The sequence below is a fragment of the Bison bison genome, unplaced genomic scaffold (assembly GCF_000754665.1).
Source record: "Bison bison bison isolate TAMUID 2011002044 unplaced genomic scaffold, Bison_UMD1.0 scf7180017864290, whole genome shotgun sequence".
Lineage (NCBI taxonomy): Eukaryota > Metazoa > Chordata > Mammalia > Artiodactyla > Bovidae > Bison > Bison bison.
In genome coordinates this window covers 2335244-2352598 of record NW_011494862.1, presented here as the reverse complement: position 1 = coordinate 2352598, position 17355 = coordinate 2335244, and the positions used below count along the sequence as shown (strand labels likewise).

At 36.9% G+C, this 17355-nt stretch overlaps 1 protein-coding gene across 1 annotated transcript in view; it reads left to right on the top strand.

Moving 5' to 3' along the window:
- The window catches only part of LOC104996162 (chromosome unknown open reading frame, human C1orf141), a 45242-nt gene that overhangs the window by 2058 nt on the left and 25829 nt on the right, over positions 1–17355 (top strand). The window contains exons 2-3 of the mRNA XM_010850292.1: positions 5848–5939; positions 9679–9836. Coding sequence (XP_010848594.1) covers positions 5865–5939; positions 9679–9836 — 233 coding nt within the window. The 5' untranslated portion in view covers positions 5848–5864. The remainder of the gene's footprint in view (positions 1–5847; positions 5940–9678; positions 9837–17355) is intronic.

The window sequence follows — 17355 nt, the reverse complement described above, 5'->3', positions numbered from 1 at the left end:
TCATGATGTACTCTGCATATAAGTTAAATAAGCAGGGTGACAATATACAGCCTTGATATACTCCTTTTCCTATTTGGAACCAGTCTGTTGTTCCATGTCCACTTCTAACTGTTGCTTCTTGACCTGCATACAGATTTCTCAGGAGGCAGGTCAGGTGGTCTGCTATTCCCATCTCTTTAAGAAATTTCCACAGTTTATTGTGATCCACACAGTCAAAGGTGTTGGCATAGTCAATAAAGCAGAAACAGATGTTTTTCTGGAACTTTCTTGCTTTTTTGATGATCCATTGGATGTTGACAATTTGATCTCTGGTTCTTCTGCCTTTCATTTACCATTTTCCATTTCCTCAATGGCTGGTAGTTAATTCATTTATTCAGGTTGTTAGGTATTTGGGATGCAAGGATGAGTTAGATCTGCCTCTGGCCTTCAATAAACAGTATAGAGCAGGGACAAAGTATATAAAATGCTTTAAGAGAGTGTGATTAAAGAACTAGGACAGCAGTATACATAGACTATCATGTGAATGTAGACATTGGACATCTAAATCACAGTTTATCAGGAATTCCTCCCAGCAGAGGTGTTATTTCTATTGGATCTTGAGGGATGCATTGGACTTAGAAATACAGAGAATGGATAACAGCATTGTAGGCAGAGGAAATAGCAAAGACAAAGCAACTAGTGAAGGAAAGTACAATGCATTCAAGGACTGCAAGTTGTTCATCAGGACTGGGATATCAAGGATACATGAGGAGGAGGCAGGTGAGGTTCAAGACTTAGTCAGAGGCCAAACCTTGAGCCTCTTAGGATAAATCAAGGAGTTTGACGTTTGTCTTGAAATCTATAGGGAGGGGTTGGAGTGTAATCAGGGAGGCATGTGATTGTATTTTTCTTGAAAAAATAATTCAGGCAAAAGTAAGAATAAAACAGATGGGATGGAACAAATGTACAAAGATATTTTGAAACTGTTGCATTAACCCGGACAAGTTATGGAATCTTACACTGAGACAAATAGCAATGTGAATGGATAAGAGGGAAAAAACTGAAAAGATATGTAGGATGTAGAATATACAAGAGAAAGTGATTATTGTATATTTAGAGAAAGGGTAGGAAGGAGTTTTCCTGGAGTGTGTTAGTGTTAGTCACTCAGTCATGTCTGACTCTTTGTGATCCCATGGACTGTAGCCCACCAGGCTTCTCTGTCCATGAAATTCTCCAGGCAAGAATACTGGAGTGGGTTGCCATTCCCTTCTTCACAGGATCTCCCCATCCCAGGGATTGACCCCGAGTTTTCTGCACTGGCAGAAATTCTTATTTCTGCCATATTCTTTACCGTCTGAAGCACAGGGAAGCCCTGATTAATTGTAAATACCTCTATTTTTAAGCCCAAATTATTCCCTAGTTTGGTTCCCATCTCTTAGCCAAAATTCTAGTGATGTAAGCTTTTACTTTATCTATAAACCAAAACAGAAAATTTGCCATTATCCTTTTTTTAAATTTTAATTTCTTGTGAGAGATACCTATCTTCTACTCTGTTGTACTCAAAATAGGAAAACATTTTAAAGTAATGGGAGCCATTTACCTAGCAGAGAATTTGAGAAGCAATCAGGAGAGAAGACAAAATGAATATGACAGAACTTCTGATATTTATTTTCCATTTGTCTCTTAGTGAGAAAATCCTGATTTTCACCTGACTGTATCACAGAGATAAAGGGACTGCGAGTCCCAGCTGCCTTTTTAGCTGGGTACAGCTATTTTACTATGGCTATTCCTAGAGAGTGGTGACCAAATTCTGGTTTGGGGAACTGTTGCATTAGAAGGGCTTTAAAAAATATATTCCTGGTCTTTACCTCTGTAAATCCTAACTTAGTGGGTCTGTGGAGGTAACTGGGAATTTGTACTTCTTGAAAACTTTTGAGTTCATTCTGCAGTATAACTAGGATTGACTAGATGGACCTTTGTTGGCAAACCATCTTTCAACAAAGATGGACCTTTGTTGAAAACCATTACAAGTCCTAAGTTTATGGGCTGGATGCCTAAGATATAATCTATGTGATAATAAAAGTTGGAAGAGGTTTTTGGCTAAGGGAGCAGAAGAATGGATTTACTTTTAGTCCTACATTTGGGCCACCTGTGGGAAATCTGGACTGAGTGAGGTATATAGTTTGGAATTGAGAAGAGAGATTTTGTTTGGAAATAGATGGTGGGAGATGAAGCCCTGGGAGAAGGCAATGGAACCCCCCTCCAGTACTCTTCCCTGGAAAATCGCATGGACGCAGGAGCCTGGTAGGCTGCAGTCCATGAGGTCACTGAGGGTCGGACATGACTGAACAACTTCACTTTCACTTTTCACTGTCACGCATCAGAGAAGAAAATGGCAACCGACTCCACTGTACTTGCCTGGAGAATCCCAGGGACGGGAGAGCCTGGTGGGCTGCCATCTATGGGGTCACATAGAGTCGGACACGACTGAAGCGACTTAGCAGCAGCAGATGAAGCCCTGAGTTTGGGACGTCATCCTGAAAGAATATATGGAGTAGTGGGAAAATGGCTGAACATTTAAGAACACTAGTATTTAGGAAGTAGTGTGAGAAAGAACAGCAAATTGAAGATATTGGCAAGGAATGTTTAGAGAAGATAAGATGACAGGACTGTTGTCATAGAAACCAAGAGAAGGGAGACCAGTAGAAAGCAGTGGTTAACATTAGCAAAAGTTTAAAAAACTCAAATAAGATAAATACGAGCAGAAAAGTATCCACCTATTTATAAAATGGTGACCCTGGTAACTTATGGGGGCAGATTTAGAGGAATAGGTTAAGAAGTCAAATGATGACCGACTGAGAAGGAAAAGGGATGTAAAAAATTAGAAAACCTCAGTATAAACAATTATCTTAAGAATTTGGCAATCAAGGGAAGATGAGAGAGAAAGTGATGGCTAGTAGGGAGAATGGAGGAATTTTTTCCTTTTTTTCAAATAGAAGAGCCCTGAGCATGCTAAGGAAAAGGAATTGGTGAAGAAAAACAATAAAAGATAAAGGGACGAGGAAATTAAAAAATGGAAATAATTCTTTTAGGACGCTAAAGATAGTAGAGTCTAGGATATATGGGAGGAATTAGCTTTGGATGGGAGAGGCAACACTTCTATTAAAATTAAAATACAAGCGAGATGGCAACGGATGGATGCCAATGAGACTTTGGTATGAGAAGTGGAAGTTAAAGAAGTTCTTACCTGATGGTCTCTATTCTTTTTGGTGACATATGAGAGACTATTTGCCTTGCCTAGGAAGATGGGTGTCACAAGAAAAACGTCTGCCAAGAGACAACTTACTGTGATAGAATACCTAGCACAGTATGTTTCATGTAATGGAATTAGTGGCTAGAAGCCAAATGAAATGTCTATCTTTAAATGAAATTGTATGCTGATAGAAATAGAATAATGAAGTAGAATTTATGCCCATAGAAGTATGAATATGAAACTGAAGTATGAAGCCAGTATGCTGGTTTAAAATAGACATTAAAATTAAAGATTAAATCAAGAAAGGACAGATGGTCAAATTGAGGGACATTTAATATAATCTGGATGCTCTTGATTAAAAGGTTAGTTTTTACTTCATGCAAAAGCAGCTGGGATGCATCATCATATTAGACCTGGTGGTCCTTTGCTCTCAGCATTTACTTGAGGAGACACAACTAGGTTCTTGATACCCCCAGGGTGATGATGAAAGCAAGCAGGTTAGTCTGTGGTGTTACCTGCCCTGCACTCTCCCCCAGCGCCCTTCATCCACTGGTAACCACTGGCACGTTGCCAAAGGGCTATGAAAACATTTGCAAGCTAAAAAAGGGAATTTTGCCTCCAAAATATGAAAATAAGACTGCAAAACTGAAACTAATAACATTCTGTCAGTTTCATTGTCAAACTTCATATTCTTCACTTCAGAAAAACTCATAAGCACAGTGATTTGCCAGAAATCATATCATAGCTGAATAATTTGCTCATAGCAAAATAATTTTAAACCAAAAACATAAAAATTTCCTTCAAATTAGCTTTCTATGTGTGTGTTTATAAAAATTAGAATGATGTGGCATAGCTTAAAATATCTGATGTGATGTTGAAGACAAGGGATTGTAAAAGGCATAAGACATTTTACCTTTTAAAAGCCCTGCTTTCTGTCCCTCCCACTGTAAGCAGCAAGTCTCCATGCCCTCATATAATTCACATCTTCCTCAAACTGGGAAATGCACTCCTTTGGTTCTTCTAGTTATTTACCTCTGTGTGTTTTATTTAGAAATAGAAATCCTTGTCCCCACTAAAATAAATTTTGGTGAGAATTAGAGTATCCTTCCCCATATTTGAAGTCATATTATGTTTAAGAGTAACGCAGAAGCTAAAATTCCTGTAGTTGTTTTTAGGATATATGAGAGGGGTGGTTTCTAAATCTGAGAAGACAGTATACAGTGTCCAGATAATCTCTAATTTCTCCCCTACTCTCCTGTAGGAGACCCAGAGAATCTGAGGCATTCACAGTGTGCTACACCATTACCCTATGTCTCTCTTTCCCAAGCTGCAACACAAGGTTACGTGGTTCATACCAAGGCAGGCTATCTGCATAGCTCACAAAAGTCCTTTGTCACATAGGACTACATACATCATGGGATGGAGGTGGAGTATTTAGATATAGCAAAATGTCAGAGGGCTTGCTGGGATGGTAAGACACCAGCAGAGCATCAGGAATTCAGCACAATAGATGGTAAAGGAAAGAAAATAGAAATGATAGTAAAGGAAAGAAAATAGAAACGATAGCTAAAAGAAACCAAATACAAAATAATTTGAGCTTTTGGCATAGGGTTCTTAATTCTTGTCTTTTCATGCTTTATTGCCTCTGTGTGATGTTGACTGAATAATATACAATATAAGAGACAATGCATAAAAAGTTTTTGAGCTAAAAAGAATCTTAGTGTAGACATTGATGTTCACTAGAAATATTGATGAATTCAATACTTTCTGTGAAGTTTTACAGACCTTTAAATAAATGTCACTGGAGCCCATTTAATTCAGTGAACAAAAATATGTTGAATGCATGAATGTCTACTCAAATTTTTAAAATTAAATAAATAAAGTCGAGGGAGTTTGGGATTGGCATTCCTGATCCTTGCCTCCACTCTGCCCCTAGATATGTATATTGCATTGTAAGGTACTTTGTGGCTTTTAATTTTCTCATCTGAAAATGGAAATAAATTATACCAGGTTCTAGTTGCTAATATTCAAGTCCCTAAAACTAATGTGGACCATCTGAGCTCAGATGAGATTTGTAGCAAATTAATTAACTGGAAATATGAACTATTATGGCAACAGATCCTTCCCAGCTTGGCTGCTGCTCCTTGTGACTGATTGCCTGCTAAGTGCTGTATTAACAGTCTTGGATCATCGACCAATTTAATTTGAATGTAATTAATTCTATAAATGTGAGCTCTCTTTATTTACTTTCATTAAAATTAAATCATGACAAAAAGAAGATATATATCAAACTGCATGCCCTTGCTTCAGGTATGAGTCACATCTGGTTTCCATACAGTAATCTTGAACTTTCTTCAACTCACCTTTAATCATGCTTTTAAGAATTCCTGGGGCCCACATGCTTCTGGGAATTCTGATCATATGAGCTTCTGTCTAAAACATTTGAGTACTTCTACATTTCTGTGATTTGTTCCACGATCTAGAAAAGAACTGTATTCTTTTCTTTACCTAAAACAGTGTTGGAAATGTGTGTCTCTTAATTTATGCCTAAATAATTAATTATATGTTTAATTTTGTTTTGGAGATTTATTCCTCCCCCTCTTCCTTTTAAATAGGAATTTACTGACTGACAATGGCAGAAAGAGTCTTAGATAAGTTGGATATTCTTGATGAGCAAGCAAAGACCCTCTTGGCCACAAGAGCAAAGGTTTGTAAAATATGAGCTAAAATTCACTAACTTTTATCATTAAAAGGTTATCATTTCAAATGTGAGTGGGCTACAGGCTAATTTTTAAAAAGGTAATAATTGTATTAGTTAAAAGAGTCATTTATGAAATACTATAAAGAATTGATTAAATATACGAGGTAACTTCCAGCCAGCTGTAATGTTTGGTTATGATGCATCTAACCTGTTTTTGTTTTTTTTTTTAATCCTAAGCAGTCAAATAGTAAATGTGACTACTCCTGGGACTTCCCAGGTGGTTTAGTGACTAAGACTCTATGCTCCCAATGCAGGGACCATGGGTTCAATCCCTGATCAGGGAACTAGATCCCACACGCTACAACTAAGTGTTCACGTGTCACAACTAAAGACCCCACATGCCACGACTAAGACCCAGTGCAGACAAATAAATTTTTTTTAATGTGACTACTATAGTTTTTACTTATATGTTAAATGTAAAAACTTGTTTATTTGGTTCATTAAAAGGAAGAAAATATTTGATATAGCTACCAAGTTAGAAATAAAGTTCTTAGAAAATAACTGAAAAGCGTTTGTTGTTTAACTGCTAAGTCATGTCCGACTCTTTTGGAACCCTATGGACTGTAGCCTGCCAGGCTCCTCTGTCTATAGGATTTCCCAGGCAAGAATACTGGAGTAAGTGGCCATTTCCTTCTCCAGGGGATCTTCCCTATCCAGGGATTCAATGTCTCCTGCATTGCAGGTGGATTCTTTACCACTGAGCCAACAGGGAAGACTCAAAAGAATGAGACTATTATAAAATTAAATATAAGATATTAATAAATAATACAGTTCTGAAACACCAGATTTTTTACATGTGAGCAATTTAATTTGATTACAAAAAGACTTGTAAGATAATATAATAATGTGGATAAATGAAGTATATATAAAGAGCAATGGAGTTTGAGAAATCAAGGAGGACACCACAGAGAGAAACTCTTAAGTGAATGAACATATTTGCAAACCTGAAAATGAAAGCATTAATGTTTGAATAGTAATTTGGTTTTTTAATATTTCATAATTATCTCCTTTCATTCAGAAAATAAAGTAGAGGAATATGGAAAAATGGAATACATTTGTTCTGTTATAGCTATCAAAATTTTGAAATACCAAACTAAGCATAACTTAACTAAAGCAAACCTGTTAGACTTTGACACCCCAAAGTTTATTGCTTTTTAATTTTTTTATTTTAAATGAATTGTAATTTACTTTAAAAGTATAATCAGAGATAAATCTATTAAATTTGTCACAAAATTTCTTTATACATAAAAGGTTAAGTTATAATTGGTAATAATAATTCTTACTTTTCCAGGAGCCTCCTTTGCACAAAGCATTTCCATGTATTTTCTCATTTTGTGTAACTATGCTTAATTCATGTGACTGACAGAAAATTCTCTTGAAGTTCTTTTAAAAGTATATAAAGTCATTTAAAAAATATTTTCTTAGTTTTCAAGTTATATTTTTGGAAACAAGTTAAGCAATATATATAGATATATATAAAGAAAATTGTACATAAGGAAAATTATATAAAGAAATATTAGTAGTTTTGTGCCTCTTCCCTCTAATCCTTTCCTCTGAGGCAGACTCCTTTTAGCAGTTGAGGTTAAGTAAAGACAAATGTATGTATACAATCATACATTCATAATCGTAGACTCAATTCCATGGATGGAGGAGCCTGGTGGGCTGCAGTCCATGGGGTTGCCAAGAATCGGACACGACTGAGCGACTTCACTTTCTTTCTTTCTATTGTTCCTTTTGGAGAAGAAAATGGCAACGCACTCCAGTGTTCTTGCCTGGAGAATCACATGGACGGAGGGGCCTGGTGGGCTGCAGCCTATGGGGTTGCAAAGAATCGGACATGACTAAGCAACTAACACACACACAGACAAGATGTTACAGAAATAGTACAAATAGTTCCATGTACCTTTCCTCAGTTGACCCCCAAAGTGACATCTTACATAGTTGTAGTTCACTAGCCCAAACCAGCATGAGTCACATCCAGCACTGATACTGGTGTATTACTGTTAACCAGACTACAGACTTTACCCAGTCATCTCCATTTTTTGACCTTTATTCATTTGTATCTGTAGTTTTATGCAATTTTATCACATTACAGATTGTGGAAACTACCATAATCAAAGCATATTACACCTCCATCCTATAAAAGTACTCCCTCATGTTACTTCTTTGCATTTGGATCCACTTGTTGTTATTGTTTAATCACTAAGTTGTGTCCGACTCTTTGTGACCCCATGGACTGTAGCCTGCCAGGCTCCTCTGTCCATGGAATCTTCCAGGCAAGAGTACTGGAACGGGTTGCGATTTCCTCCTCTAGGGAATCTTCCCAACCTAGGGACTGAACCCACATCTTTTGCATCTCCTGCATTGTAGGCAGATTCTTTACCACTGAGCCACCAGGAAAGCCCATTCCCCCATCCCAATTCTGTCTCTATCCCCAGCAATGACTAATCTATTCTTCATATCTATAGTTTTATAATCTTGAGAATGTTATATAAATGAAATTATTCAGTGTGTAAAATTTTGAGATTGACTATTTCACTATGCTCTTGAGGTCCATTAAGTTTTTGCATGAAGTAATAGTGGGGTTTTTTTATGGTAAATAATATGTAAAATTTACTGCTGAGTAGTATTCCATTATATGAATGTACAGAGTTTCAATTGCTTACCCACTGAAGGATATTTCATTGTTTTCAGTATTTTGCTTTTAAAAATAAGGCTGCTAAAAAAAATAAGCTGAAGTAAAGCTGCTATGAATATTTATGTACAGGATTTTGTATGAATGAAAGTTTTATTTCTTTGGGGTGAATGCCCAAGAGTGTGTGCCAGTGCAGTGTCTGTCTCTCAGAATCAACCAGGTTAGAGCCACAGGGTTTGGTTTGAGTTCCCCCTCCCTGTGCCTCAGTCTGGAAATGCCCTTCAAGAATAAGCTAGGCTATTGTAGGGTTGACTTCATTTGTTTCTCTTTCCTCAGGGATCACGGTCCTGCTCTGCCTGTTTCCTAATGCCTGATTGTAGTTTTCATATACTTTGTCTGGTTTTCTAGTTGTTTATAGCAGAAGGGCGATTCCTATAGCACTTAATCCCTCACTGGCAGAAACAGAAGTGCTCATATCCTATGGTTTCCTTTTCAAGTTATTATTTCTTTATTCCTCTGTGCAGTTCTCTGAGAGAGCTTTTTAGAGAAGATTTTCAGCTCCTTAACTCACTCTTTAGCTTTACCCTTTTTGCTCTTCAGTCCATCTGTATAAATACTTGAACAGAATTCTCTTCTGATTGCTTTCTTAACTCAATTTCTGGCTCTGGATCCACCATGTATGCGGCTCCAGGAAGAGAAGTGGGTTGGAGGGACCTGCCTGCTATGGCTCCAATAACTCTACAAATTAATAATTGTCTTTGCTGAATATATAGGTCATTCTTAAATTCAGAACTTTAGAATTCTAAACTTCAGAGGAAACCTTCATGAGCATCTAGTCCAACACCCTCACTTAATAAATGGGAAAAGAGTCTGTACACAAGGCCTCCAATTTTCAGTCTGCATTATTTTTCCATTGTTGCCTGTCACATAAATTCTGTGCATGAGGGTGCATGTATAAAGTGAGATTAATTTTGCCTTTTCCATACAGGGTTTTCCTCATACGAAATGTACTCATTTTTTTCACTGTGTTATATTTTGGATTTGTTGCAGAAAAACTGCCTTCAGAGTCAAGTAAAGAGAAAGATTTCAGTGATACCCCTGACGTTTGATTTCCAGTTGGAACTTGAAAAGGATATTGCTACCTCCATATCTAAGACAAACTCAAAGATCACAAAAGACAGATCATATGGCACTAAAAAACCAAAAAGGTTATCATTATAACTACCTGCAACTTTCAGTCTGAAGTTTTAAAGCATTATTTTTATTGACTTAGATTGTGCAATCTATATTAAATGTAAGCTTTGTCAACATAGGTATATTTCATAATGGTTATGAGTTACAGTATGCTAGATTAGTATTCTGAATACTGGTTTATAAAATATTTATTATAATATTTCACCATTGTAGATGATAATTGTACATAGTAGTTATAATTCTAAATGTTTAAAGAAAGACTTCTTGAGCTTTATTATATCAATCCAAGTTAATATCAGGATTTATTTCAAGCTTCAACCAATATATTGCAAAAAAAAAAAAAATATTCCTAGAAAACTAAGTAAGGCAGTTTCTCTGTGTACTTACAAGGGGTAGCCTGAATATGTAATAATTGGTCTCTCACTGGCACTATGCATGTATGTAATGAGGTATATTTTTTTAGGCACTAGAAATGTGGAGGAGATCCAAGACAAAAGAAATAGTAAAATGTAGAATCAATAAGACTTCAAATCAATTGGGCATTTGTGGTAGTATCAATACTGCTGTTACCTTATTTATTTTTATTCTGTAGTAACTCAACTTTCTGGTGGGCTTCCCCAGTGGCTCAGTGGTAAAGAACCTGCCTGCCATGCAGGAGACCTGGGTGTGATCCATGGGTCGGGAAGATCCCCTGGTGAAGGAAATGGCAACCCACTCCAGTATTCTTGCCTGGGAAATCGCACTGAAAGAGTAACCTGGGGGGCTATAGTCCATGGGGTCACAAAATAGTAAGACATGACTTAGCAAATAAACAGCAAAAACAACTCAATGTATTAAGGGCAGTTTCACAGATGACAAACCCAAGTCTTGGTGAGCTAAAATGATCTGCCCAGAGTCACACAGCTAGCAAGGGGCAGACGCTAGATTTAAATACTAGCTAGATTTAAATTTCAGAGCCTACATTCTTATCATTACCACTTTCTACAGACTGATTTCCAGCTTTTGGTCTTGGTGACTAGATGTATTTTGGTGTTTTGTACTTAGGTAGGGATCATAGGTTGAAAAGCAGACTGGGGTGGGTAAGAGATTAGAACAAGAAATGCTGAGCTTTGGGACATCCAGGTGGTGGTATCTAAAAGACAGTTGAACAAACATGTCTGAATATAAAGTAAAACAAGACCATTTAGACTCAAAATACAGCTTACTCAACTGTATTTTTGTTATTTATGATTTACCAGGAAACATGTCAGAACATGTTTCCATTGTGCAGAAAAGGAGTTTGTTTCTAGCACAAATAAATATTAATGGTTTACATACTTTAGCTTTATCACAAACTTCTTTCACTACTACTTTGTTTTTCTGTAGATATGGCCAATACTTTTACTTCAAAATCATTTATAGATCTATCCATGTTAAAATTGAATATTTTAATAATACATAGAAAAAGTTGCATAAAATAGAAGTTGGGCCCCACTCCTACATGAGCCAACATGTCAGATCTGATTCACACAGATTTCAGCTCAGCCTAAAACTTACATCATAATCATGACCCACCAGTACCAGAGTAACTCCTACCAACTGGATGCCTTTTTCATTTTTGATCTCTAGTCTACTGCTATTCAAAGTGTTATCTTCCATCTGGCAGCATTGGTATCACTTGGCAGCTTGTTTGAAATATAGAATTTTCTGACCTCATCCCAAACCAAAGCTGTAGTTAACAAGATCCCCCAGGTAATTTCTGTGGACACTATCAATTGAGAAGTACTACTCTAGCCTTTCAAACATGGAGGAATCATTAAATACAGATTGTGGGGCCCCACTGGCAGAGTTTTTGATTCTGTAGGTCTGGGCTGGGGCCTGATAATTTGCATGTCTGGTTAAGTCTCCAGGAGACACTGATGCTGTTGGCACAGGGACCACCCTGCTCTAGCTGTGCCCCCACTGTAATCATGCTGGTCAAGAAGCTCCATGCTTCTTCTTGAATATATGGATATCATAGCAACACTCAACTTGGTGTTATGATCACCTAGATGAAACATACCTAGGGTTGAACTGTAGTTGAGTTTTGTTTTCAGAACAGTGGTTTTTAACCCATCTGCATGTTAGCCAGAGAGCTTTAAAATAATTGGATTCAACTTTAATTAGTTTGGAGTAGGGCCCAGGCATTACTATTTTTAAGGTTTCTCAGATGATTCTGAGAAAAGCTAGGATTGAGAATCATTAAAATTCATAGGGCTGCTTTCTCAGTTACTCTTACTCCCAGAAAGATCTTTTCCATGTTACTATTAGCTCAAGATTTCTGCATTTTTCTTGTATAGGTGGGAACTGATAAAGGTGATGGCCACAAACACCCAAAATTTGCTGGAAGGACATTCCTGGGATTATTTTACTGATAGGCAGAGAGTTTTATAATCATTTGAAAATCTCTCTCAGTCTTTTGCCTTTCATTTGTCTATGGTCTTTAAAACTTGTCAGCAAACACCAAAGCTACTCTTCTTTGCAACTTTTCATAATTGGACCTTTTACAAAAGAGCCATACTCATTTTAACAAAAGTCTTTTTAAAAAATTACCTTGAACACAAGTTTTAAAAGAGAAAAAAGTGATCTCTTCCATACTGGATTCTCAAGTGAAAATGGCAAATTTACCACTTATTAAGTGGTAAGATCTAGGAAACAAGTTAGGGGTAAGTAGACATATTAAGAATACTTTTTCTTTAGATTAATAGGGGCTTCTCATTAGAAAAATCACTTTCCTAAAAATAAATCCAAAGGAATATTCCTTTTAGAAGTATTTTCATGATAGAAGGATAAACTTGCATACAGGAAAGATAATGAAATATGAACAGAGAATATGATTACAGCCTATAATGAAATTTAATCAGTCAAATTCTGTCTTCCTTAATTCAATATGCATGTCTTCTACTCTGTGTGACATTAGCCTGGCATAGAGATTAAGAAGATGGGGATTGTTTGCCACTGGTTCACTGCAAAAGAATCTTCTCTCTCACTGCCTGGTGCTACCTGAGTCCCAAATAGCTTGACCTTCATAGTTGCTGCGGGAACCCACACTCACTGAAATGAGTAAAGAACCACAGGCCATTTAAGGGGACTCATATGAAGGAGGGAGATAAAACTAAACTCTCATTAACAGGTGACTCCTAATGAAACACATTTAAGGGAGGAAACAGAGGAAACTTTACAAAATCTCTCTCAAACAGGGGGAAAGGGGATTTAGAAAAAAAGACTTTTTAAATCAAAAACTGAGTAGAGAAATTAAAAATAGAATACAGATGAAGACTGCATCAATAATCTAGACGATCAAATAAAGACACAATCTTATAAAAATACCACCCCCCCCCACCCCCTGCCACAAAATGAAAATAAGGTTAAAAAGAAACATGTAGGTACAGTTTTAGGATACTCAATATGAAAATATACATTTAATAACTAAATCAGGAGAGCAAGAAACAAATGATGAGGAAATAAAAGAATTATAAGAAAAAAGTGTCATTTAAGACAAACTTGAATTTTCAGATCTAAAGCTTTAGCAAGTACTAGACTTATGGTAAAATTACTCAATTTCAGACAGGGGAGAAAACAGCAGTTAATTACAAAGGAAAAGATAGCAAATAAGATTCCTGTCTCATCTGTATCTCTGAGGCTAGAAAACGGTAAAACCTTTCCAACTTTTAAACAGAATGGCAATCCAGAAATCTGCTATTTGGGTGAATCATCATTTATATTTGAGAACAAAACAGAGACAAGTTTTTGGACTTGAAAGACTTTAGAATGTAATCTGCTTATTTATTCTCCCTGAGGAACCTACTTGGAGAAATATTTTTATCCAAATTTAAATTAAATATGAATAAAATAAAGATCCAAACTGAGTATCTTTACTACACAAAAATGTATTTGAAATTTTCCCATGGTGCCTGAATGAAACTCTGGATTTCCATCTCAAAATGGCTACTCTATAAAAACATAAAGCATTCCAAAGAATTACCAGGCAAGTGTTCCCTAAGAGATTTCCAGTTGAGAAGAGGCAGCCTTAGCTCAGCTGCCATGCTTCCACCTGAACGGTACTTTCTCTGGTTTTCTTTTGTGTGCCAGTGCCACTGGCATGGTCCATTCCAGGCCCCTGCAACAGCCTTCCTTTAATTCCAGCCCATGCAGCACAAATCAAGGCCTTTCCCTGTGTCCCCTTTAACTCAACTGCAACAGGATATAATTTCACAGGGGATTTTTCTAACTATAAGACAAAAAGGGGGAGGGGAAGAGTTAAATTTTTTACAAATCCACATAGCCCCAAACCAATACAACTTACAAAAAACAGGTTTATAATTTAATGCTAGTGAAGTCACCTACCAAATTTATAAGTCCAAGTCCAATTCCTCATATTTTTTTTGAGAACACAGTACTAGGAACACAAGTTTTATTCCTAGACTCTTATCCCCTCCATTCCTTCTTTCTACTGTTGGGAAAACTCTCCACAGGTGTCTTGTATTTCTGTACATTTGTGAGCAAAAGCACTGGCTGCCTTTGTTCCTATCTTTTCTAGGACTACTGTATAGCAGACAGCCTTGGAAGACAAAGAAAGTGCCCTCTTCTGAGCAAGAGCAGGAATATTGCTGCTGCTGCTGCTAAGTCGCTTAAGTCGTGTCCGACTCTGTGCGACCCCAGAGACGGCAGCCCACCAGGCTCCCCCGTCCCTGGGATTCTCCAGGCAAGGACACTGGAGTGGGTTGCCATTTCCTTCTCCAATGCATGAAAGTGAAAGTGAAAGTGAAGTCGCTCAGTCGTGTTCGACTCCTAGCAACCCCATGGACTGCAGCCTACCAGGCTCCTCTGTCCATGGGATTTTCCGGGCAAGAGTACTGCAGTGGGGTGCCATTGCCTTCTCCGGAGCAAGAATATTACTGCCCATTAAAAAGATCTGGGTTCCCTAAACCCAAGGTTCCAGTCCTGTAACATAACCCAGTGTGGGTGCTGATGTCATCTGGCCTTCTGCTTATTGCCCTGTGGAACTGGGGCTCAGAGAATTCATGCAGAAGATCCCACTCCTATTGCTGTGTGTGATAAATAGTCCGTTGTCTCTGAACCATCAGTCTTGTGTCTTCCAAAAGAGATGAAATTGTATCAGGCCAACTTGTTACTTTGTAAGTAGGGTCAAATCTCTGACTTTTCACAGCTCTCCACACCTAGTTGGAGGGAAGGAGCTAGGGGTAGAATGACAGAAACCTTGTTGCTTCTCTTAAACTGAGTGGTACACAAAATTGTGGCTCATTCCTCAGTGACTAATAGAGTATTCTTGTCCAGGTGCCTCTGAGCTTAGAAGGAACCTATATCACAGCTATTATATTTATCCTATAAGTCTACCTGCTTCTAGGTAGCAGGATTTATAATTTAGTTATACCTAAACTAAGTCCGCAAAATTAATCCATATAATAAAATTTTAAGTAAGAAGGAGAACAACATGATAAGGGACTATGTAAGCTAAAAATGAAGTGATTAATTGAGGACAGAGTTTATGTAAAGTTTATTTTATACGTACCTAGCACTTAGTTCAGTGTTTTTTTTTTTTATAAATTAAGTGTGCATTTACTAAAGGACCAATAAATAAATAAGTAAATAAAGCTGTCATCTCCCAGGAATTCCACCAAACTTTGCTTTCCTCTCACAAGCACTTTGAATCTTTAAGAGTATTTTGCAAAATTAGCATGTTTAAGACCTCCCCAAAGAATGTTAAAATGACCATAATTTGAGAAATTGAAAGGCACAGTACTAGTAATGGGAAAGGAAGAGCTATAAACATGGATGTAGAAGAAATTAAGATAATTATGAGTACATTGCTTCCCAGTGGCTCAGTGGGTAAAGAATCTGCCTGCAATGCAGGAGATGCAGGAGACACAGGTTTGATTCGTGGGTCCAGAAGATCCCCTGGAGGAGGGCATGGCAACCCACTCCAGTATTCTTGCCTGGAGAATCCCATGGACAGAGGAGCCTGACGGGCTACAATCCATGTTGGATGCAAAGAGTCGGACATGACTGAAGCAATTGAGCACACGTATAACTATGCTGCTTTGAAGCATGAGTCTGGTAATGGATGATCTGGGAAACTATAAATGGTGAAAATAAAATTAACAACGAAGAAAACATAAATAAATCAATAGCTAGAAAAATTTGAGAAAGCTGTCAGAAAACTATCTTTTACCAAAGCACCACCCTGAAGTTGTGTCAAGGTTGAGTTTCTTCAAAGAACTATTTAAATGATTTCTGAGCATAGACAAAGATGAAATACTTCCAATTTTTCTCATAAAGATAACTTTGATCCTCACGTCTGACCATAAGAATATAAAACCATTACAGTATTTCACTTATAGATTTTTTAAAAACCTAAAATAAAATATTACCTGTTTCATTGTCTGTTCTCAACTCAGGACCATATAAAGCAGTTTTATATGTCTCCATTTCATTCTGCCCATTTTTGGTTATTAAAAGCTTGTGCAGTTTAGTATTTTGATCCTACATATTAGTCAAGGCTTTCCCTTCCCCATATGTAAGTCTAGTGACATTGGAGGACCTGAAATGAAAAGGGTATGGCCAGCAATTTGATTCTTTCTGTCCTAACCTGTAAGTGGGGGTGGGTGTGGTCTTCTTCCAGCACATCTCCTCCTCTTCCCTCTTTTAATCTTTTTTTCTCCTTCTGTTAGGGGAACACTGTTGTGATAGAGCCAGCTCCCACCAATTCCTTAGAACTGAGTGTTGAATTTGCAGGGATTTTGTGAGATCATTGTTAAATACAGTCATTATTTAAATTAAATATGTAAACTAAAAATGTAATGACATATTAAAACAAATACTGAAAACGCATCATTTCCTCATTATTTTCTTATATTTTATTATTATCTATTTTTTTTAAGTCCCTTAGTTTGCTTTTATTTCATCCAACAGAAGGTTCTATTTATGCAAGGGATCAGACACTGGGAATTAAACCTGGGAGAGAGCAGGAAAAGGGAAAAAATAGCCACATCCACTATCACAGATGGGTCTTCCCAGTACTACTGCGTGGGGGTGAATGAGAGAGTCTGGAATTCATCACCTTCTCTTTCCTCCCTTCCTCCCTTCCTGACAGGGAGGTCTGTTGTACTACAGTTCATGGATCACAAAGAATTGGACACGACTTAGCAACTAAACAACATATTCTGCAAATGTATTTGAAAAAATACCTTTTTTAGATAAGGATTAAAAAAATCATCTCCTTAACAAGATAGTCAACACCATTAGGGTGGAATACTTGACACATTCCATTTAAATTAGAAATAGGATGCCCATTCTAGTATACCTAACTATTGTGGAATTATTTGTCAATGATATTTTTACATAAGAACATGAGATACATGTTCTTATGTAAATGCATGTTTATTATACCTAACATGAGATACATGTTAGGTATAAATATTTACCTAATAACATAATATTAGGTAATAATATAATATTAAAATAATATAAACATTTATATTTATTATATTATTT